Source organism: Vidua chalybeata, chromosome 14 (assembly GCF_026979565.1).
Source record: "Vidua chalybeata isolate OUT-0048 chromosome 14, bVidCha1 merged haplotype, whole genome shotgun sequence".
In the NCBI taxonomy this organism is placed as follows: domain Eukaryota; kingdom Metazoa; phylum Chordata; class Aves; order Passeriformes; family Viduidae; genus Vidua; species Vidua chalybeata.
The window spans coordinates 10,988,835-11,008,765 of NC_071543.1; the positions used below are offsets into that span (position 1 = coordinate 10,988,835).

The 19,931-nt window shown below is 42.6% G+C and overlaps 2 protein-coding genes across 8 annotated transcripts; one reads left to right on the forward strand and one right to left on the reverse strand.

Moving 5' to 3' along the window:
- Positions 1–1,280: 1,280 nt before the first annotated feature.
- On the forward strand, positions 1,281–12,261 carry LOC128795115 (A-kinase anchor protein 17B-like). Of its 7 annotated transcripts, XM_053955631.1 has the most exons (8): positions 1,715–2,065; positions 2,649–2,745; positions 5,482–5,608; positions 7,091–7,161; positions 7,342–7,578; positions 8,420–9,429; positions 9,765–9,929; positions 10,450–12,261. In XM_053955631.1, the coding sequence occupies exons 5-7, from the start codon at positions 7,489–7,491 to the stop codon at positions 9,817–9,819; spliced, it is 1,155 nt and encodes a 384-aa protein (XP_053811606.1). In that variant the 5' UTR covers positions 1,715–2,065; positions 2,649–2,745; positions 5,482–5,608; positions 7,091–7,161; positions 7,342–7,488; the 3' UTR covers positions 9,820–9,929; positions 10,450–12,261. The 7 variants fall into 7 exon arrangements, 5 of the variants coding, with proteins under 5 accessions (XP_053811602.1, XP_053811605.1, XP_053811606.1 ...); XM_053955630.1 differs by having other exon boundaries at positions 1,714–2,065; positions 8,420–9,982; XR_008433404.1 differs by lacking the exons at positions 2,649–2,745; positions 5,482–5,608; positions 7,091–7,161 and having other exon boundaries at positions 1,734–2,065; positions 8,420–8,546.
- Positions 12,262–14,360: 2,099 nt separating this feature from the next.
- Positions 14,361–19,845, reverse strand: PGRMC1 (progesterone receptor membrane component 1). Its single transcript, XM_053955632.1, has 3 exons — positions 19,445–19,845; positions 17,429–17,584; positions 14,361–16,314 (listed from the first exon to the last, which is right to left on the reverse strand). The coding sequence occupies exons 1-3, from the start codon at positions 19,764–19,766 to the stop codon at positions 16,214–16,216; spliced, it is 579 nt and encodes a 192-aa protein (XP_053811607.1). The 5' UTR covers positions 19,767–19,845; the 3' UTR covers positions 14,361–16,213.
- Between the last annotated feature and the right edge of the window lie 86 nt (positions 19,846–19,931).

A 19,931-nucleotide genomic window follows, 5' to 3' on the forward strand; every position in this document is an offset into this window, starting at 1 on the left:
ATTAAATGTATTTCCACAGGAGCGAATGCAGCAACGGCACGACTACACAAAAACACCGCGTTCTGCTCCTGAAGCACTCTGTGCTGCTGCTGGAACTGAGTAACTGAGTGATCATCATTAATAAGATTTACGAGGTCAATTAGTTCAGGTTTTCTTGACGTGCTGCCAGAGAAAAGAAAAAAAGGCACAGGGAGGGGAGAGACGAAAGTGGAAAGGAGATACAAGCTGAGACCAGAATCTGCGGAGTGAGGAGATAACAGCCAGTACGGAGGTAGCAGCAGAGATTTGCTCCAAAACAGGATGTTCTGTTTCTTGTAACAAAAAACCCCAAACAAACAAAAAGAACAAAAACCCTCCCCTCAAAAAAAAAAAAAAAAAAAAAACCAAAAACAAACAAAAAAAAAAAAACCCCAAAAAAAAACCACCAAAAAAAACCCAACAAACAAAAACAACCAACCGAAAAATTCCACTCAAACTGAAAGCTATGTTCAGTATCTTCTTACAGGGCATCCAACAGAACAGCGCCGGGTGACTCAGTCTGCCTCTGGCAAGAATGCTCTGCTGCTGATCCAACGGACTATTCCTAGATCAATAAAAGAGCTAAAAGACATATCTCTAGAATTACATCTCCAGGAACTCAGCTACTTATGGTGTTGTATTTTCTTGGTGAGAAGAAAACATTTAACCACCAAGGAGGAGAAAAACAACAATAAATGGGTATAACTTGCTATACATGATTAGTGCTTGGAAACAGAAGATTTCAAACCTTACTTCAAGACTTCAAAGAAAAGGGTGGTATTTCTTCCAGGGTTTTTCTTTTGTTGCTCATCTGCACAAGACAAACCTCAACTTAAGATTCTTACTGAGCACTGGTATTTTCCATACAGTCTTCCCATTTCCATTAATAATTTTGGGACAGGTTTTTCCATACTTTTTCTGGCTCATAAAATGAATCACCAGATAACCTCGGTCTCCCACGGCAATCCTTGGAGAAGAAGGTGGTTGGTGTGAGTCTCTTGTTATTTTTAATCCTTTGTAAAGGGACCTGCACACACACGGTGCCCACAGGCCGAAGATGCCGGCAGCAGGCGGCTGCAGCCGAGGCCGGCCGTGCAGCTCACGGGCGAAGGGCCGGGCAGGAAGAGCAGCCACCGGCACCTCCTGGCGCTCGCCTCGTGAACCCTTCCTCCAGAACACCCGAGAAAGCCCCCAGACCGAGCGGCGTGCGGCCGCGCTGCGGCGGGCGAGGCGGGCGGAGCGGAGGAGCCGCGCCCCGGGGGCGGGCCCATGGGCGCGGCCGCGCTCCGCCCCGGGTGGCGGCCGAAGGGCCGGCGGTGCCGCGGCGGCCGGACGGTAAGAGCGGCCGGCCCGGGGGAGCGGGCGCTGCCGGCGGAGGGCGCTCCGGGGCCGGGTGGGGCGAGCCGGGCCGCGGTGCCCGCTCCGCCAGGGAAAGTTGTCGCGGCTGCTGGGGCGGCTCCCGGCGGCTCCGCTGGGGCTGCCCGGAGCCCGCAGGCCTGCCGGGACGGGCGGATCGACCCTCCCCGTGCTCCGGCGCCGCGGGGGCGGCGGCGGGCCGGGCCGGAGGAGCCCGGCCGGTGCGGAGGGCGCGGCGGGCCTGGGCCCGGGGGATCCCGGCGCTGGGGATTGCCCGGCCCGGCTCGGTTGTTGCGGCGCTCGGGCAGCCCGAGCCGGCTCCGCACCTGCCCGGGGCTGGCAGCCGGGGCGGGGCAGCGGGACCCCCGGGTCGCGGTTCCGCGGCTCCCGCTGAAGCCGCCGAGGGCTGGGCCCTGCCCGCCGGGCTGCCCTCGGCCGGCGCTGCCGGAGCTCGGGGACGCGGCCTGCAGTGGCTGCATCCATTGGGCTGGGGTGGCGGTGTGTGTTATCCTCACCTCAGACAGCGTGGAGCACAACGGGGCTGGCAGTGTTCGCTTCAAAACGCTCCTTTATCGCAATATTCGTGAGAACAGCGGCACTTCAGTTAATTTTGCATAGAGCAGGCTGGATAAACTAATTTGTTAAAAATCAGTTTAAAGCTCTTCTTTAAACTTCTCCAAGTGACTTTCTGGTAAGTGCTTGTCATAGGATCGCTAGGGTTGGAAAAGCCCTCTAAGATCACAGAGTTTAACCAGTAACATTTACCGTGTTTACTGCTAAACGATGTCTCCAAATGCCGTAGCCACAAACCATTTGTAGGCTTCCAGGGGTCGTGTTTCCAGCCTCTTCTAATGCCTGATTACCATTTCAGTGGAGAAGTTTTTCCTAATATCCAATCTAACCCTCCTCTGATGTGATGTGAAGCCATTTCCTCTCTCATTACTTGGGAGAGGTGACCAACCCCCACCTGGATCCAGCCTCCTTTCAGGTGATTGTAGAGAGCCATAAGGTCCCCCTGAGTCTCTTTTTCTCCAGGCAAACAACTCCAGTTTTTTTCCCCCTCATGATAAAGTCTGCTGCTGGGGATCAATACATAGAGTTGCCACATTGCATTAGCTTATAGTGCTCCTGCATACTCACCTCTGCAGAATTAAAATTTTTCCTCTTCCTTGAGCTTGCCTTCACCTCTGCTGGTGGGACTGCTTAGGAGCTACACTGTCTGTGAGAGCATGAAAAGTAACCTGGGAAATTATGATTTTTTTTTTCTCTTTAAGATAATCTTTTATCCTGACCTGGTTGATGGTATGGTCTCTGAAAGGGTTGTGATGACCCAGGGCCTGGCATGAGTGACCAGCTGGGAAACTGGGGATGGTAAGAGCTATTTGAGACAGCAGTACAGTGAGCAAATGTGAGGGATGCCTTTGGAACAATTATTCCCAATACTTGCATATTGCTCATATGGACTGTGTGAGTGTTTCAGGTTAGATATTGCCAGGTTGTTAATTTTTCCCAGAAGTGTAAGTTTGTTTTAAAGGATGAACTTAGGTGACACAATTTAGGGTGTTGTAAGATAAGGACAGTTCAGCCTTCAGTTATTGCAGGAAATCCTAGTGCAAGGGCAGATGTGTTCCAAATGTTTTTACCATGGCAGAGTGGCCAAAAGGAAATAATAATTTGAAAAAGGGGTTGAAAGTCAAATTCCTTGTAATTTGTCAGTTGCAGCAGTTAAGGTAGTGGCTTATTAATAGGTCAGGGTTGATTCCAAAAGGTCATGCTGCTGAGCAGCAAGTCACTGAATCAGCCAGTAAATAATTCTATGCCTTGTTCACAGTTATGTAGAGAGAAATAAATTTATGATGCTTGAAGAGCTCCTGGCTATGAGCACAAGTGGGGAAGAGCAAGGGTAATGGTGTGCACTAGCAAACCACTATAGCTTACTCAGCTCTATGAAGAGAGTTTAGGGCTTTTAGGTGATTTATTGCAGTAGTAGGAAGATGGTTGCAGCTGTGATGGTGTAAGGGTATAAGTGAAAGAAGATTTGCAAGGGCAGGATAATATATCAGTTGGTTTAATAAAAGATGTTCTTGCAAAACAGGGCAAGATTTTGTGTACACCAGGTGGTCTGCAGGCTTGACATTCATATCTCTACAGGTTGTAACAACAGAGTCCTGGGTGTTTTAACCTGCTGCACAACAAATCCTAATGGGGTGGCAGAAGTTTGGTTGGCACTAACTTGGTGGAAAGCTTTAGGAAGCTCTTTATCTGAATGCACAGTGGGCAGAAAGGACTCTAGAGATTACTCACTGCTTCAGTCTTGTAGAAAGTGCTTTGTGTATCTGTTTTGCTTATATGAGACACTGAAGGTGTGTCTGTATACATGCACAGCTGTGTGCAGAGGTTAATCCTGAGAGATTCAGCCTTGCCTGACAAAGTTACAATTAATTCTGACTGCATTTGGCTGCAGTTCCCTAAGAGGAGCGATTCAGTGTTGCAGTCTGTACTGTAGCTGCTGCTTCCAGAGATTCCTGGTTATTTTGTATTAACAGCACCAGCTTTTTCTCCAGTACCTATGTGGGTTTTTTTCTTTGTTATTCTCAATAAAATGTAGTCACCCTCTTTTCTCAAACAGTTTCTGTGCTTGTCTTCCCTTGTAGATTCCCAGGTTGAAAGCAAACAGGCATTTTTCAAGTAATAACAGTATAGTGTATGATCTGTGAAAACCCTCTTACAAACTTTTTTGTCATGTTCCTTTAGTGGAAGCTTTTATGTGGCACTCTTGCAGTTCTCTTTGTATATGTATCTTTTTTTCTCCATGTGATTTAGTCTGTATTTATGTTAAAATTGTGTCTATAAAATAAAGAAAAATATAGCATATGGACAGCATTAAAATACACAAAGCTTTACTTGTAATTAGGTGCTGAGATTTTGTGGAAAAAAACGGGCACAGATGGTGGTTTGCCAACTTCTGTTTCTTTTTCCTTGGATTTAGGCCTGAAAAGTCCTTGATAACCAGTGGAAGCCTCTCTGTAAACTTTTTGTACAATTAAGCATATGAGGGGCCAAAAAAACCCTGTGTGACTATCCTGTTTGTACTAAATGTACGTATACTTACATATGGAGTTCAGGTATCTGAACTTAACTCCTTTAATCAAAATCTAGCATTATACTGTTTTGATTTCCTGAAAAATTTCTCTGGTAAGCTAAAGGTTGTCAATATTTTCAGTGTAGTTGGCACTGAAACGGAGAGATGATCTCAGGAACTGACAAGACTCTGAAAGATACTTAGTTTCTTATTGTTAAATATGAAGTAGGTGTAGCAGCTGCCTGGTGATTATTGGTCAGAAAAGGGTACCTTTTTGTTTAAGTATGTTGAGAGATGAATCCTCTGAAGTGTTATGCCTAGTGTGGCATTATAAAAGAAGATGTGCAACCTGTAAGCTTAATTTCAGCAGCCTATTGATTTACCTCCATAAGCACTTATTAGGGAATACCCTGTTTCATTTTTTTCTCCCAGATGATAATTTCTAAACTGTGACCCTGAAATATCCCTCTGTGCTGGAAATAATGCTTCCTATTACTTATTTTTTTTTTTGTAGAGACAGACCTTGATGCAACTTACTTGAGCGTTTTCTTTTAATGTGCTCACATCTGGGCATTTGAAGCTGATGAAATGCAGCACACATCAACAGAATCCATAAATTTTTAAGCAACCAAACAAGCATTTGACCCAAAATACGTTGTTCTAAGAGTCAGTGAACTCTAGTTTTGTAGAACTGCATGACTCCTGCAACTAGGAATGCTGTGCTGAACTTTGAGTCCCCAGAAGAGCCTAGCAGGAAGGGGTTTGCTCAAAGGTATGATGGCAGATTGTGAGCCCTGATGTCACAGCAGGAGGAGACATTTGAGAGAGGGGTGTTTGAGCTGGGTTGACAACCCAGAATGAACTTCAGAAGTTCTGGTATGTCAGGGTAGAGAGAGGCATTCTCATGAGTGTAGTGGTATTTTGGTGTCACCTGGGGTCTCTCATTTGCTCATCAGGTTGTCTGTGTTTGTATAAATACACAGCAAAATGGGCTGCTAAGTCTGATTCTGCTTCTTCTGTGACAGGTGGCTTTTAAAACAAACCAGACATTTTTAGTGAAGGAACCATAAGACAGAGAAGCCTGGAAAGACTAAAGCTGCAAGAACAGGAGCACGTTCGAAAAAGGGGGAAAAAAAGAGAGGGGGTTGAAAGGTGACAGTATATTTTTAGAGAATGTCCCATTTTCTTGATAGTTGTTACACTTCCTCATACCGAGTAAAATCCAGGCTTTGAGGAAACAGGAGTTGAAGAAATTGAAACAATACTATGTAGTTGTTAATTTATATATTGGAAAGAAAACCATTATGATAATTCTGCATGTAAGGCATCCCATGCAGGGGTCTGGATTATGAGAAAGGCTAGATTGGAGATATGCCAAGGCCTCTTTGAGATTGGATTATTCTATGATTCTGTGGGCCTACAGTGAAATCAGAGAGCTGTTACTCTCAAATTTGTTCTGAAGATTGATTCCTTAAGGTTCTGCATGTGGGCTTTTTGTATTGCTCTATGCTGCATCATCTTAAATCAATGTCCTTATGCCTGAAATAAAATTAATGTGATGTACATTTCTCAGTACCTCCCAGCTGACTGGACAGTCCACAGCTATGAAATGAATACTTTTCTGTCTTTACCCATTTTAACGGTGATATCTTTAGTGCAGTGTTCTTAAATTTGCATATGAGTAATAGTAGTATATTGAAGTTTTAATTCTTTAGATAATGTGTTTGGATGGTGTCCTAAACTGTCGTTAGTAATCAATCATGTTATGCACCTTCTTGAAAAAAAGAGACACTTAGAATGCAGAGCATAGTGAATCTAATGCTAGGTCTCTAAAAACACTGCTATGCTTCCATTGCTAATTCTTCCTTATTCAAATACTTCTTAAAAAAACACTCATATGTGTGAACACTGTTCCTTGAATTTTCTGGAGGTTTTTGTGATGTGTCATGTTGATTATTTGGTAGAGCTACTTCCTACAGGGCAAAGTTTCCAAAAAGTGGTAATAGCCTGTTGAGGTTTAAGCCCAGCTGGTAATTAAGTCCTACAACAGATGCTCACTCCCTCCTCCTCTCCCCAGTGGGATGGAAGAAGAATCACAAAGGTAAAAGTGAGAAAACTGAGGGTTGAGATCAAGACAGTTTCATAGGTAAAGCAAAGGCCATGTACACAAGGGAAGCAAACCAAGGAATTTATTCCCCACTTCCCCGGGGCAGGCAGGTGTTCTGCATCCCCAGGACAGCAGGGCTCCACCCCATATAAGTGACTTGGGAAGACAAACACCATCACTCCAAATGCCCCCCCTTCCTCCTCCAGCTTTATTGCTGAGCATGAGGCCAGATGGTCTGGGATATTCTTTGGGTCAGCTGGGATCATCTGTCCTGGCTGGGTCCCCTCCCATTTCCTTGTTCATCCCCAGCCTCCTCACTGGTGGGGTGGGTGAGGAGCAAAAAAAGCCTTGGCTCTGGGTAAGCCTTGCTCAGTGATAACCCCTGAATTACTCTTGTAATACCTCTTAAATGGAACCCTCATGCTAATCTGTAGGGGAGATTTGTTAATTTAAGAATTAGATCCAAATGATTAGTCTCTAGTTGTGTCCTTGGGGAAAACAATCATGTGATGCTGTTGTCTTGGCAGTGCTTATAAAGAAAACCCAAGAGTACAGACCGTTTGAGGAGACAACTTTCTAACTGTGGGGATCAGTTTGGGTGTGTGTAATTTACGTTTTTTTGAAAGTTGTTATTTAAGCAAACGACATTCCCTGTTAGCCACATGTGATTCTTGATGACTGCTTATTATTAGCACTTCAAAGACTTACATCCAATTCCCCAGGATGCACAATGTAAAACAAGTGTCATCTAAATTGTCCCATATTGATAATTACCTAGAAAAAGACGTGGTGATGAAAAGAAGTTCAAGAGAGAAAAAGGAAAGCTAAGCGCGAGAGGAGAGAAGAGAGGCAGATAGATGGAGATGAGGAACATCCCCCAAAGCAGCAGGAAGTACCGGCTGAAGAACAGCAGTGGACAGAGAATATGCCTGAATGGGAAGAAAGGAAATCCCTGCTAGCTCAGAGAAGAGTGGAGTCTGTCAGACTGCTTACAGTGCTGTTAAATCGTGTGAAAGTAAGACTATTTTAAAACGTATTTTAAACTTTTAAGGATACCTATTAGAGCTTGAATAATTCACTAGACATTTGATATCTTGATGCTATTCAGAAGACTGCTTTGGGGCTGACTGAACACTGAGAAGGTCTGAGATCTGTGTCATGGGATAATCTGCTCTCAGTCTTGCCCTGAGAGCAAACATAGTGCATTTTCACCCAGAAACTTTGCCTTTGGTGCTTTTTCAAGACCTTGTCTTTACTGAGTAAAAAATAGGGCTGGAAAGGCTGTTTTAGCTCTATTAGACTTGATCCAGTGTTGCAAGCAAGGAATTTTGGAGTGGGGACATAAGTGATGCTCTCTCTGCTTGTTTTGGTCTCAGGTCTACAAGTGACTGAACTAAATTGGCAAAGATTATACCTGTTGGATTTCTAATAGCCTCTTATTTTTCTTGGCCAGCACTCATTACCAGGCTTATTTCTGTTTGATTCAGATAATGTCTTGAGAAAGTCAACAGAGAAGTGATAAAAATTTGAGTGTTTTGCACACAGATTAATGTTTGCAGGTTTAATTTAGTGCTTTGGGCAAAAAAGGTTTCAAATGAAAACAGTGGTTTTAATTTCTAATATGGCTTTGTCTCCACTATTTGCAAAGAAAAATTTGCTTGCAGCTTTTAACAAGTGTGTATTTTTCTCAATCCTTAATGTAAAAGATTTCTAAGGGACTGTAATTTACTATGACTTGAAGTCAGAGGCCACCCTTGCCATTCTGCCTGAATTTTAGAGCCCCATTACATCTGACATTGCCTTCTTAATTACGAACATGATGTGTTAAATAAATTTCTATTTTTTTGGTTTCGCAGTTGGCAAGTCAAAAAGCGGATCCTTCACTGGGTGTAAAGAAGGACAATTCATTTTCTGAAACAGCAATTAAAGACATACAGCAGGAGCTGATTAACTCCCTTTATCGTACGCACAAAGAGCTGAAACGTAAGGAGTTTAAGTGCCCGTTAACCCAAAAAGGTAGTGGTTTATGCTGTGAGGAAGGAGATGTGAGTAACTTCCATGCACCTGCTTGTCACTTAGTCAGGACAATTTTAAATGATCCCTCTCCAGCCCCAAGCTCTGACGGACTGCCTGGCAGAGATGTGGGCACCTCCTCCACCGAAGGCTGCGGGCCTTTGCTGATCACGGTTACCCAGCACGGCAGGGTCATCGAACCTCTCCCTGGAAGGCACCACCCACCACTGGATGTAGTTCACACACAGACATTGTCTGAGGAAGATGATTGCAGAAAGCAAAAGGTTTATGAGACTGATGAATTCATCCATTATTTATTAAACTACTATCAGACACCACGTTATGCACGTGTTTGCTTAGAGCCAAAAACCATTGCGAACAAGTCCCGGTGGAAGCGAGTGGTGTCTGATGATGGTAGTGGGTTTGACACCAGCTTGAGTAACAAACATGGTCAGCATTTCAGAGACTTGAGTCCTGTACAAAACCTCCACAAGAGAAATTGTAGTAGTGATAGTAATTATAGGCTGGTGATCACTCTTGGGGAGCTTGAGTCAACAGACAAAGTGTTAGAAAGCAAGGTCCATGGGGGCAAGCTTGCAAAAAAGCTGCAGGTGCAGAGGAATGACTCACTCACTGTTGATCATGTACCACATGCTGGACTGAATCATTCTTTGGAGTTCACTACTGTTACTCATAATGAGGAATTCAAACAAGAAGATGGTAGAGATGAAGGCACTGTACCATATGGAACATGTAGATCTGCTTGCAGATTAAAGGATTTGTTGGAAGAGATCAGTGATTCTGAGTACCTTAGAGAGGCATGTGGCGGCTCAGTGAAGAGAGCAGAAAGAAGGTATGAAGAAATTTACAGCAGTTGTAATAAAGGGTACTTGTCTGCAAGAGCCGGGGAAAGAAAATTACTGGTTTTCCATAAAAATGTAGCTCTGGAAGGTCAAGAGAAGGAAATCAGCCAATGTAGCTCCTGTTCTAATTCTGTCCATGAGGGCTTGGCAAGGCAGTGTGAACGTAAACTTAAAAAGTCATGCAAGAGGTCTAGTAGTAAATTAAGATATGAAGGAAAGAAAAGTGAGAGACAATCCAGGGAAAAGGAGAAAAGTGCTCATAAAATGAAGAAAAAGCGAAAAAAGCTTTCTTCTAATCTTTTATCTGATGAATGTGGCTTTTCAGAGACGGACAGTTGCATGCAGCTGGAGTCGCTCAGAAAGATACAGAGAAAATGTAAGAAAATGTTGCACAAAAAAGTGAAATTCAAGACACATCACATCTCTATGGCAGCACCAGATGTTACCCCTCATGACAGCTCACCCCTTCAGGAGACCCTCCAGAGGAGAGGTGAGAGAGGGACAGCACAGCTAAGGGGACTGAATTTGACAGGTCTGTGGCAGGTGAGGTTGCCATAGTTCTTACAGTGATGAATGGTTTTTGGTTTTAAAAGGTATAAGCATGGCATAAAAAAAACCAGTGCAACTTCTCTGCAATTAAGGGTTTGTTCCGTTTAGCTCTGAAACACACAGCTGCAGCTCAAGAGTAATATTTGTCTACTTAACGGGGTAGCACAGTATCTGTCCTGGGCACTAGCAGATGGTGGTTATTCTGTTAACAACATACATGGTAACAACATGCTGTAGACAACTAAAACACTGATAGACAATTCAGTGTGTGGCACAGCTGTGTGAGAAGTACTGTCTCAGGTGAGTAAATTTTTACATAGCTAAAATACATCTGATGTTCATACAGGATTGCTACTGGCTGTTCTTAGAGCCTTTTTTACAATTTACTGTGCTTCCAGTTGGTTGGTGGATATCCTTACAGCCTGACAAACTCATTTCAAGTTACTTTTTCTTATCTACAGGAGATGAGAGGAAATTAATGTTCAGAAGAGAGATGGATGCAGATGCCAGAGGATGCCCTCTATTTCCTCTTGAAATAATTCAGACAAACCCCTTCTCAGATACTTTCTGTGGAGGAGAGCCCAGAAGAGGATGCTGAACAGTTACTGTATTATAACTCTGAAGTTTTTGTAAAGTAGTGGGAGAAGAAAGCCCTTTGATCATTAAAAGGTATATGAACTACTGGGTTGATTTTTGATTTTTTTTTCTTGCTTACGTAATTCCTTTGGTTAGAATATCTAACTCATGTAGTTTGGCACAGAAGCAGAATCTGTGTTTGCCTTTTGAATAACAGGACCAAAATTTTCCCCAGAGCCAGAACAAACTTCCATGGACTAGTGGCTAAAGAACTTGAAAGGGCACAGACTGAGATCTTGGAGCATTACACTTTGATTGAATGCAGAGAATCATGTAAACTATAACATTTACAAATAATGAGTAATTGGGAAAGAACCTAATTGTCAGTCCTAGAGCAAGCATATGAAGTGCCTCCTCTGTCAGATTGTTATATTGATGGGACTGGAAGGTGTGGGGGACATTGATACTCAATTTTGAGAAGTAATAGATTTCCAAATGTGAAAAAAGTCCCATCTTCTGTAAAACCCACACTAGAAGAATCCTTGTTTTCTATTCACAATTCTAGAAGTGTTTCTGAAAACTTGCTGGCTTTTGGGAGGATTTCACTGAACTTTTGCTCAGTGTAGTGCTTCCAGGAATCTGAATGGTTGTCTAAAGCAAAGCTCTGAGTGTTAGATAATGAAAGGGCAGTGCATCTCAGCCTGCTGACAGTCCCCATGTAAATGCAGGTTGACAGTTCACAAGATTTTGAAGGCACATATAGTGAGGTAGCTGTTTAGTATGAATTTGCCTACAAATGCTTTCCAGAGGAATTGTGAAATGTTGTCAGAGTTGTGCTGCATGTAGATAAAAATGGGAAAATGCAGTCTAGGAGCTTGAATTATATCCATATTTATTCATCTGGCTATATCTAGAAGACAGCCACAATTGCTTCTGGACAAAGTCCCTTAGCAAGGTACAGAGTTTGAAGTTCAGTACACTGATTATTACAGCTTTCATTTTATTATGCTTTATTTATTACATGTCAGTAGATGAAGTTAATGTGAAAATGTTGCCTTCATTAGATAAGATCTTACCCATGTTTGTAACTTCTGCTCTAATAAATAGTAAGAAAAAAAAGAGTAATTGTTTGTGGTAGATAGGTTTTCCCCCAGTCTTCAATACTGGTGATTCCTCTAGGTTTTATCAGTCTTTCTGTTCATATGTTTAGACATTGAGTGCCTTTTCAGGGTCATGAATGACAAATGGTTGTTACTCAAAGTACTGTTAATCTATTACTTTTATCTAAAAATGTTATTTTCCTGACAGAAATATTTTCTGACTATTTTGGAGAACATTTATGCCCCTCTTAAGTCTCCCCTTTAGTATTTTATACAGTTATAATGAAGAGGGACTATTGTATTTGGTGACTGTGTAAAATGTTTTCAGTTGCACTGATGTGACATACCAAGGGTGTTTTTTCTCTATGCAATATTTGCAGATTAAAGATAAAAAACTTCCCTCTGTCAATCTATACAGTTTTGTGTCCATGAGTACCCATTTCCCATGAGACAGGCCTTTTGGTGACAGGTGAGGAAATACTGCTTTTTGTTAATCTGGGGGAAAAGGAACTAAAGATTTCCTTCAGTGTAAATTTCCAGTTTTTATCAACATGCTGTCACAATAACCAGTAACAAATAAATACTCCATTTCTGTAATTGCTTCATGCGTTCACCTGTATTGACTGAAATTGATAGAGGATTTGCTTTATCTCCCAAGTCCTCATTCCATGTAAAACATTGTTAGTTAATAAAATACGCATGCACTTAAAAATGTGAGACATCATTGTAATCTTCATACCGAAAGAGAACTTCTGTGTTTCCTATTCGTCATTATTTGGAACCTGATTTCAGGTGTTTAAATAATAATTTTGCTTTTCACAAAATCATAGAATGGTTTGGAATGGGACCTTAAAAACCATCTTGTTCCAACCCCCATGCCAAGGGAATGGGCACCTTCCACCTGCTCCAAGCAGTGTCCAACCTGGCCTTGAACACCTCCAGGGATGGGGCATCCAATTTCTTCTGGCAACCTCTGCCACAGAATTTCCTGTCAGCACATTTAATAGGACCCCCACCTTTTCATACACTGGACTGCTTAATATGATCTTTTATCCTGAAGGCTAATCTTTAAAGATACATGTAACAGATTGCTTTAAAACTTTTAAAATGCATGGCTTTGTAGATTGGATTTTAGTTGTTACAGATATAAATGTCATATCCCACGTATGAAAGTTACAGAATGTTTTAGCAATTAAAACATTTAGTAAATGAAAAGATGCATTTATATAGTTAATCAGTGGAAATGTAGAACACTTCTGGGTTAATTTCACAACTTTCAGTTTGAACCTGATGTGTGCTATTGTGCCCAGCTGCTGTTCCAAGAGGCTGGGTGCTTTTTATGGAAACACTGTTTACTTTGACATGTATGAAGTTGGGCCCTGAGACTGCAGATCTTGCTATCAAATCTAATTTTCTGTACAGAACTAGTGAAAATGCCTCCTCAAAGAGCTGGTATGAAGAGAAGTGGACTGAACAATGCTTTGTTACTGAAAATATGTGAGCTGTGGGTTGTACCTTGTGCTGAATGCTGAAGTCAAAATCCTACAGGCTGCTTTTAAAGCAGAAGTACCCAAGGCCCATTATTAAATCAGTCCATCTGCCTGAAATACAATACAGCAATTATGATATAAAGCCCTTTCTTCTTAATCCAGGGATTGCAGGCAATGCATAGAAATGCCTCACCTTTCATAAAACCCCTTACGTAATTTTCAACAGAAGCATTCAATACTGATTTTTTTTTTTTAACTGAAACAGCAGGAAGTAAGAGCTAATAAAGGTGATTGCAGACAGGTGAAGTCCAGGTGAAAGAATATCTGAATTTTACAAAGCAGCTAACTTTGGTTGAAAATAAGATACAACTCAATTGTTTTGATTTGTCCTGGAGCAGATCTTTGTGACAGGTGTTGGACATGTCAGATGAGGGAGATTAGTGATGTTCACTGCAATTAATTGGTTGTCATCTCCTACCTGGTTAATGTACAGCCTGATAAGCTGCCTGGCATGGTTCTTTTTGCACAGTCATTGCTGCCAGTCACTGTTGAAGGAAGGGTTCAAGTTGTAATGAACAGACTAAAAAAGAAGCTAAAACCCATCCATTTTCTTCAGCACTTTGGAAGGAAATAAAACCCATTCCTGCTGCTTTATGAGCAGCTTTTGTGACACACTTCTTCTTTCACAAGAAATTCTCTGTTTTCCTTGAAAAAGTAGCAGTCTTACCAAAGTGTCATACCTCCTCCCCAAGAAGTATTAACAATGAGCTTTGTCTTGTGTTACCATCATTTTTGTTACTATTTTTCTTTGTGATGCATAACGTTCTGATGTACTGATTAATCCTTACAATAGTGTTCAGTTCCTTGGAAAATGCTATGGAGTAACTTTAGAGTCAAGTGATTGGGTCCACTTAAGGGTAGGTTACAGCCTTTCAAAGCTCCAGCTTTTGCTCAGTATTAACAATTACTTAGAGCTTTTTTTTCTGCCTAACACTGTTTTTGCAATAGAGCGCATTCTCTATTTAATATTCTGTTAAAGTTTTAGTAGCAAAATGCATTTACAGTTTTTAAGCATTCCATTAGAATATATTTTAATCTATGCATTGGATAATGTGACAGATCAGAGAAAGACAATCTAAAACTCGAAACATTAGGGGAGTATTAAATATAATATTTGGTTGCAGTAAATAAAAACAATCTCCACCATTATGCAAGAGTATTTTATTTTCTGCCTTAAACAAATAAAAGCACATTTCCAAATTGAGGTAAACCATTAGTAGTAGTTTGCAAAGAGTATAAATGTCTCTAAAAATAAAACAGCAACACAAAGGTCATGACAAGGTCTACGTGTGTCTCTAGACCTTCGTCAGGTAGTTCATACAGTACCACTTTACACAACCCTGGCTCAAACAACCTTGCTCTTCATTGGAAGGCCCAGTGCAACCAAAAGAAAATCCCAGGACAGCGTTGGGACTGAGGGAGAGTCAGTTGCCCTCACCACAGATGATCTCAGGCACTTTAATATGTTGTGTCAACTTGTTTATGAAAGCTGCTGTAGTGCAACATGCTCTACTTCTGAACACTTTTGCCTAGTTTACACCTTCCCACTCGGGACTCAGTTCATCATTTTGGACATGTTGCCAAATTGAAACAACCAGACAGTCGAGTCAGAGAAATGAAACAGAGGGAATTACACCAGACAGGCACCCTGGATATTCTGCACTAGCAGAATCACCTGGACAAGAAACAAGTTCACAAGTAATCAGCAAATCATTAGTTATCTTGGAATTTATGAGAAACTTTTACAGAAGTGTTTTGGATGATGAACATTTACATTTTTCCTTGGTCATATCTATTTACCCAGCCCTCTCTGGTAGGACGCAGGTCACTTAGGAAAAAACTAAGTAATTAAGCATAGAGGTAAGCCAAGAGAGCAAATATGTAAAAAGCAACTCAAAGGTCAGGTCCGCAAGTATAGCACTGCTGGTTATGCATGAGATTGTGTCATTTCTTTTAATGGCAACATTCCAAACCAACAAAGGCCTCAATGCAGAAACAGCTTACACTGTTTTATTTTGTACAGGAAACTTATTGTATGTGATGTTGACTAGTAATGTTTTTGTACTAGGTAAAGGTGTATGTACAAGAGCACTTGCTAATCATGCCATACCAGCAACTTCTTTTTTAGGCCTAGGAATCAAGAGCAGCTGATCTTCCATGTTTAATATAATTCCATTAACATTCACAAGAGTGCTTTTTACTAAGAAGAAAATCAAATGAACAATAATCAAGTCACACTCCATGGTGTACCTTTAGGGATGCCTAGTTCCACTCACTATCTAAACTTCTGTAACATTGTAGATGTGCTTTGAAAGTGAACAGAGAATATTAGTCTATGCAGAATTATGCATGTTGAATACATCAAGCATTCATCAGTCTTTATTAAATACTAAAAAGTGATTTAACCTCTCAAAAATTCTTAATCTTTTTCAAAAGCAGTTAGTGTTTCATCTGTAAGTTGCTAATGCAATGCCTTGAAAGCCAAATTATCTTACATAATAATGCATTACACTGCACAACAAATGAGTATGATGCTTTGTGGACAAACAAAATATAGTCCCTTTTCTAAAGGAATTACAACCCAGGGGCCAGATCCTGCAGAAGCTAACACAAAAGAAGATTTAGTGGTCTTTGTGTTGCATATGTGAAGTGAGTAATGTGCTTATCTCCACAGTGATAGGTTGGTAATGAAAAACTTGATTTCAACCTACTTTGCACTAAATGGTGATAGCAGGAAAACAGTCCTTTATTGCCAAAATTGCAGTTTACTTTTGCACAGACATTTGTCATGCATACTTATTATGTGGGTTTAAAGGAAGACATAATAGACCTTCAGAAGCTTCCCACTGAATTTGAAAAGGAAATATTTGAAAAGAAACCATTCACTGTACCTCTGGACCTTTTGTAAGTCTGGCTGCTGCTGCACCTTCTGAAACAGAAGTGGAATGTTACAAATGGTCCTTTATGTTTCAAAAATAGATTGTTCCTCACTGCAGTATCTACTCTTTCTTTGCATCCTGGGCATCTTTTTCCTCTTCATCAGAGTACACAGTGGGTTCCTCCCCCTCCTTCAGCAGCTTACCAACATGATGATACTTAACTGGGGAAAAAAAAAAAACCCAAGTAATTTTTCTGCCCTGAAGAGACATCTTTTTAAACTCCTCCAACTGTTTTCTGAACGAGCAGGATAACTATATTTCAATAAAACAGCTCTGAGTAACTTGTTCCAAACACTGGGGGAAAGGAGAAAAGCTAAAATTAACTACTACTACTGTTGCAAGAATCATGTGAAGTGAATGTAACTCTCATTTTATTGCCTAAATCAAAAGATGAATAAACACAAACCGAGGGACTCACGCAGCCAAAGAAACAGAATCCTGGATTAGATTATTTCTCTTGCCAATGTTAAAACCAAAGGCATTGTTAGACTACTTACATCTATTAAACATGCACATACATATGTGCACACACAGACACAACTTGGAAGTTGTGCATTACAAATATTCAATAGGACAAAAGGGAGATAATTTCTCCCAAAGACAGAGATGGGTCTGCTATCTGATTATTGATTAAGCCTCTGATTTATTTTATATCTCCTTTTGAGCACATAAAAATGCCAAGACACGTAAGGGCTGAGAGCTATACTATGTTGCCTATCTGTCAACTTCAACAAAGCAAAAGAACCCCCTGATTACAGGTGTGTCAGACTAGCAGTGTGGTTACAACAATTTAAAGCAACTATTTGACATATTTAATAGGAACACAGTAATAAAAACAGTGGATTTCACTGTCAGTCCTGATGCTCAACACTTGTAAAGGTAGGTTTTAACACTAGTTCAAGTCATATATTTGATAGCATAGTTCTGGTTTCTGCTACAAGCTTGTTAGCATAATAAAACAACCATTCAGTGTGGCATGATTAACAGTCTTAATTAAAACAGGAAGAGGGCCAAAATAGTAGGGGCACATCAGGTCAGGACTGAGATTTCTAATGACATCATGTGGAGAAAACTCCATTGTAGCTGGTTATAGTAAATCTTTCAACACTAGATTTAAAAACAAAACACATTTTATTTCCACTATACTAGTTACTGGTGTATGCAATTTCCATCATTTATATATATATATGATGGTTCCAGCTGGCTACAGCCTTTTAACTATTGCTTCCCCTATTACCAGTTAACTACTTTGTAAATAGGTTTAAAATTGCTTACAAGTGAATTGTGACTCCCAGTCCCTCAAGGTCTCTTGCTGTGTAGCGTTGAGATCAGAGAGGTCATCATATGTATCCCTCAGTGCCTCCTTATCCAGGCAGAAAGTGGCAAGACCTCGGGATGCATCTCTTCCAGCAAAAATCCCATACGGGCCCTCTTTAAAATAAAAACATAAGCAGCATTATTGCAGAGGTAATGGAAGCTACGTTATCTTCATGGATCACAGTCCCCAAACTGAAACAGATGATGAGTTTCTACCCTGAGTCATGCATCAGGTGCCTCAAGTTTCTGAAATGCTTTAAAGTTTTATTCTAATTGGTAATAAGAGAAAACAGAGGAAGAGGACAAGAAACAAAATAATGGAGAAAGATACTGAGGTTTGCTGAAACATCAGGATAATGAACCACACAGTGGTGCATGGCATATATAAACAGGGTAAGCATATAGACTGGGATGCACATCCTTAGGAACAGAGGAAGGATTTCTGTGTCTGGGGTGAAATGGATACTTCTAACTTGAGATGAAAGGATGTCTTGACAGAAAATACAGTAAAGCTACTAGAAATTATCAAGTTGGAGGAAACACCTATTAAAACAAAATCCAAGATGAACTCAAATGATCAAAAAATTCAACTCACACCAGATAAGAGACATCAAGATAAACTCTTGCTAAACTTAATTAATGATTAGCTTGCTTGCAAGACAAGCCAAAAATTGAGATATGGCATGTTCAACTAGACATTCAAAGTTCTTCTAAAAAGAGCTTAAAGAAGTTAGATGTGAACTCTGGTTATTGTAGAGCACATGCCAACTTCCAGAGTGTGCTTTTTCCTAAATTAATCAAAATTAATTTAATTCCAATTAAATTAAATGAAAAATTTAATTTTCCATTAAAATAAAAATCAAACTAGCCAGACGTTGTGGCAAACCATTCAATTACAAAATCAGATGCAACAGGCAGCTTTTACTGCCATCAAGGAATGCAGCATCTAAAGCTTGGACCTTATGTCAAATGAGTTTTAGGTTGTGCAAATACTGAACTGCACATCTAACTTGCTGTACATATCATCCTGACTGCTGCAGAATGCAAAGTTACAGCCTGGCATCATTCAGTGACAGTCCTGTCTATGTTTGGCCCAAAAGTAGTAACTGATAACGCTTCCAAAAACATGGTGTCTCCTGCATTTTTCTCCTTGTCTCTTAAGTAGCACTGGCAGCTTGCTACTGCAGCTACCAGGCTGTCTGGACAGCTCAAGAGTGGTTATGCCAGGCAGATCCTGGTACAAATCAGCAAGCCTCAGTGAGCGGTTTTAACAGGCAGCCTTTGATAAAAATAAAACCCCACGGCCTCGTGGAGGTGATAAAACTCTTTCACCTGGGTGCACACAGTCCTACCCACCTCATCCCTGGCTGCTCTACGAGCATAGGTTATTCAATCTTTGCACGTTTGAACTATGCTCCTGGTAGAAAGCTGGTTTAATCTAAATTGCCAAGTATTTAGTATAAATATTATGCAATAGAGCGATACCAACTAAAAGTTGGGAATGGAATGTCAACACTGAGAGAATGCTTCGCTTCTGCTGCCTGCCATCAGGCAAAGTTAACCCAGGCCGACAAAGCCGCCCAACCTCTTATGGTACGTGCAGCCTGACATGGGAAAACACCGAGAACAATGAAACACCGTAAACCGGCAAAGCCGGAGTTTCTACAACACCGGGGCCCGACTCCGGAGCCCGGGCGGCAGCAGTCGCCCTGCCCGCCGGCTCACCGGCACGGAGCTCTCCCAGCGCTGCAGGGGCGCGCAGCCAACCCGGCGGCAAGCACGCCGAGCCCTTCCCAAACCTCCGCATCGGGACCAGGGCCGGGATGGGGTCAGGCGAGAGCACTGATCCCCGCCGAGGGAATCTCCGCTCCCGGCAGCACCGGCCCTGACCCGCCCCGCGCTTCCCCGGCCGGTGGTCCCGGGACAACGCGCGGAGTGCCCGGGCTGGGCCCGTCTCGCAGCCCCCGCCCTCACCGGGCCCGTAGAACTTCCTGGCGCGGGTCACGTCGAAGACTTTGCCGTTGACGGCCATGAGGATGCGCGGGTCGCTCACGCCGTCGAAGGGCCGCAGCTGCTCCAGCGTGAAGTCGCGGCGCTTCATCTTGGGCAGCGGCGGCGGGTCCGCGTCGCCCGCGGGTGCCGCGGGCCGTTCGCCCCGCAGGATCTGGTAGAGCAGGAAGAGGCAGAGGCCCAGCAGGCTCAGGTTGAGCGGGGAGCCTACGATCTCCAGCAGCAGCCCGCCGCCCTCGCCCGCCGCCGCCTCCTCGCCGGCCACCGCCACCTCCTCGCGGGCCATGGCGCTGGACTGAGCGGCGGCTCCGCGGGCTCCGAGCGCGCAGCGGCGGCACGGGGCACACCCGGCCCGGCGGGGCGGGCCGAGGGGCGGTGGCAGGAAGCGAGGGGCGGGCGGTGGGCGCGGCGGGGCCGAGGCGCGGGCGCGGGGCCGCCCCCAGGCCGGGCG

Bases quoted from the DNA above. Each gene is read 5' to 3' on its own strand.
- LOC128795115 (XM_053955627.1), top strand. From the start codon at position 7,489: ATGCCTGAATGGGAAGAAAGGAAATCCCTGCTAGCTCAGAGAAGAGTG. The intron at 7,579-8,419 runs GTAAGACTATTT...TTGGTTTCGCAG, and splicing joins TGCTGTTAAATCGTGTGAAA to TTGGCAAGTCAAAAAGCGGA. The intron at 9,930-10,449 runs GTGAGAGAGGGA...TCTTATCTACAG, and splicing joins GGAGACCCTCCAGAGGAGAG to GAGATGAGAGGAAATTAATG.
- PGRMC1 (XM_053955632.1), bottom strand. From the start codon at position 19,766: ATGGCCCGCGAGGAGGTGGCGGTGGCCGGCGAGGAGGCGGCGGCGGGC. The intron at 17,585-19,444 runs GTGAGGGCGGGG...TTTATTTTAAAG, and splicing joins CAGGAAGTTCTACGGGCCCG to AGGGCCCGTATGGGATTTTT. The intron at 16,315-17,428 runs GTAAGCAATTTT...TTTTTTCCCCAG, and splicing joins CTGGGAGTCACAATTCACTT to TTAAGTATCATCATGTTGGT.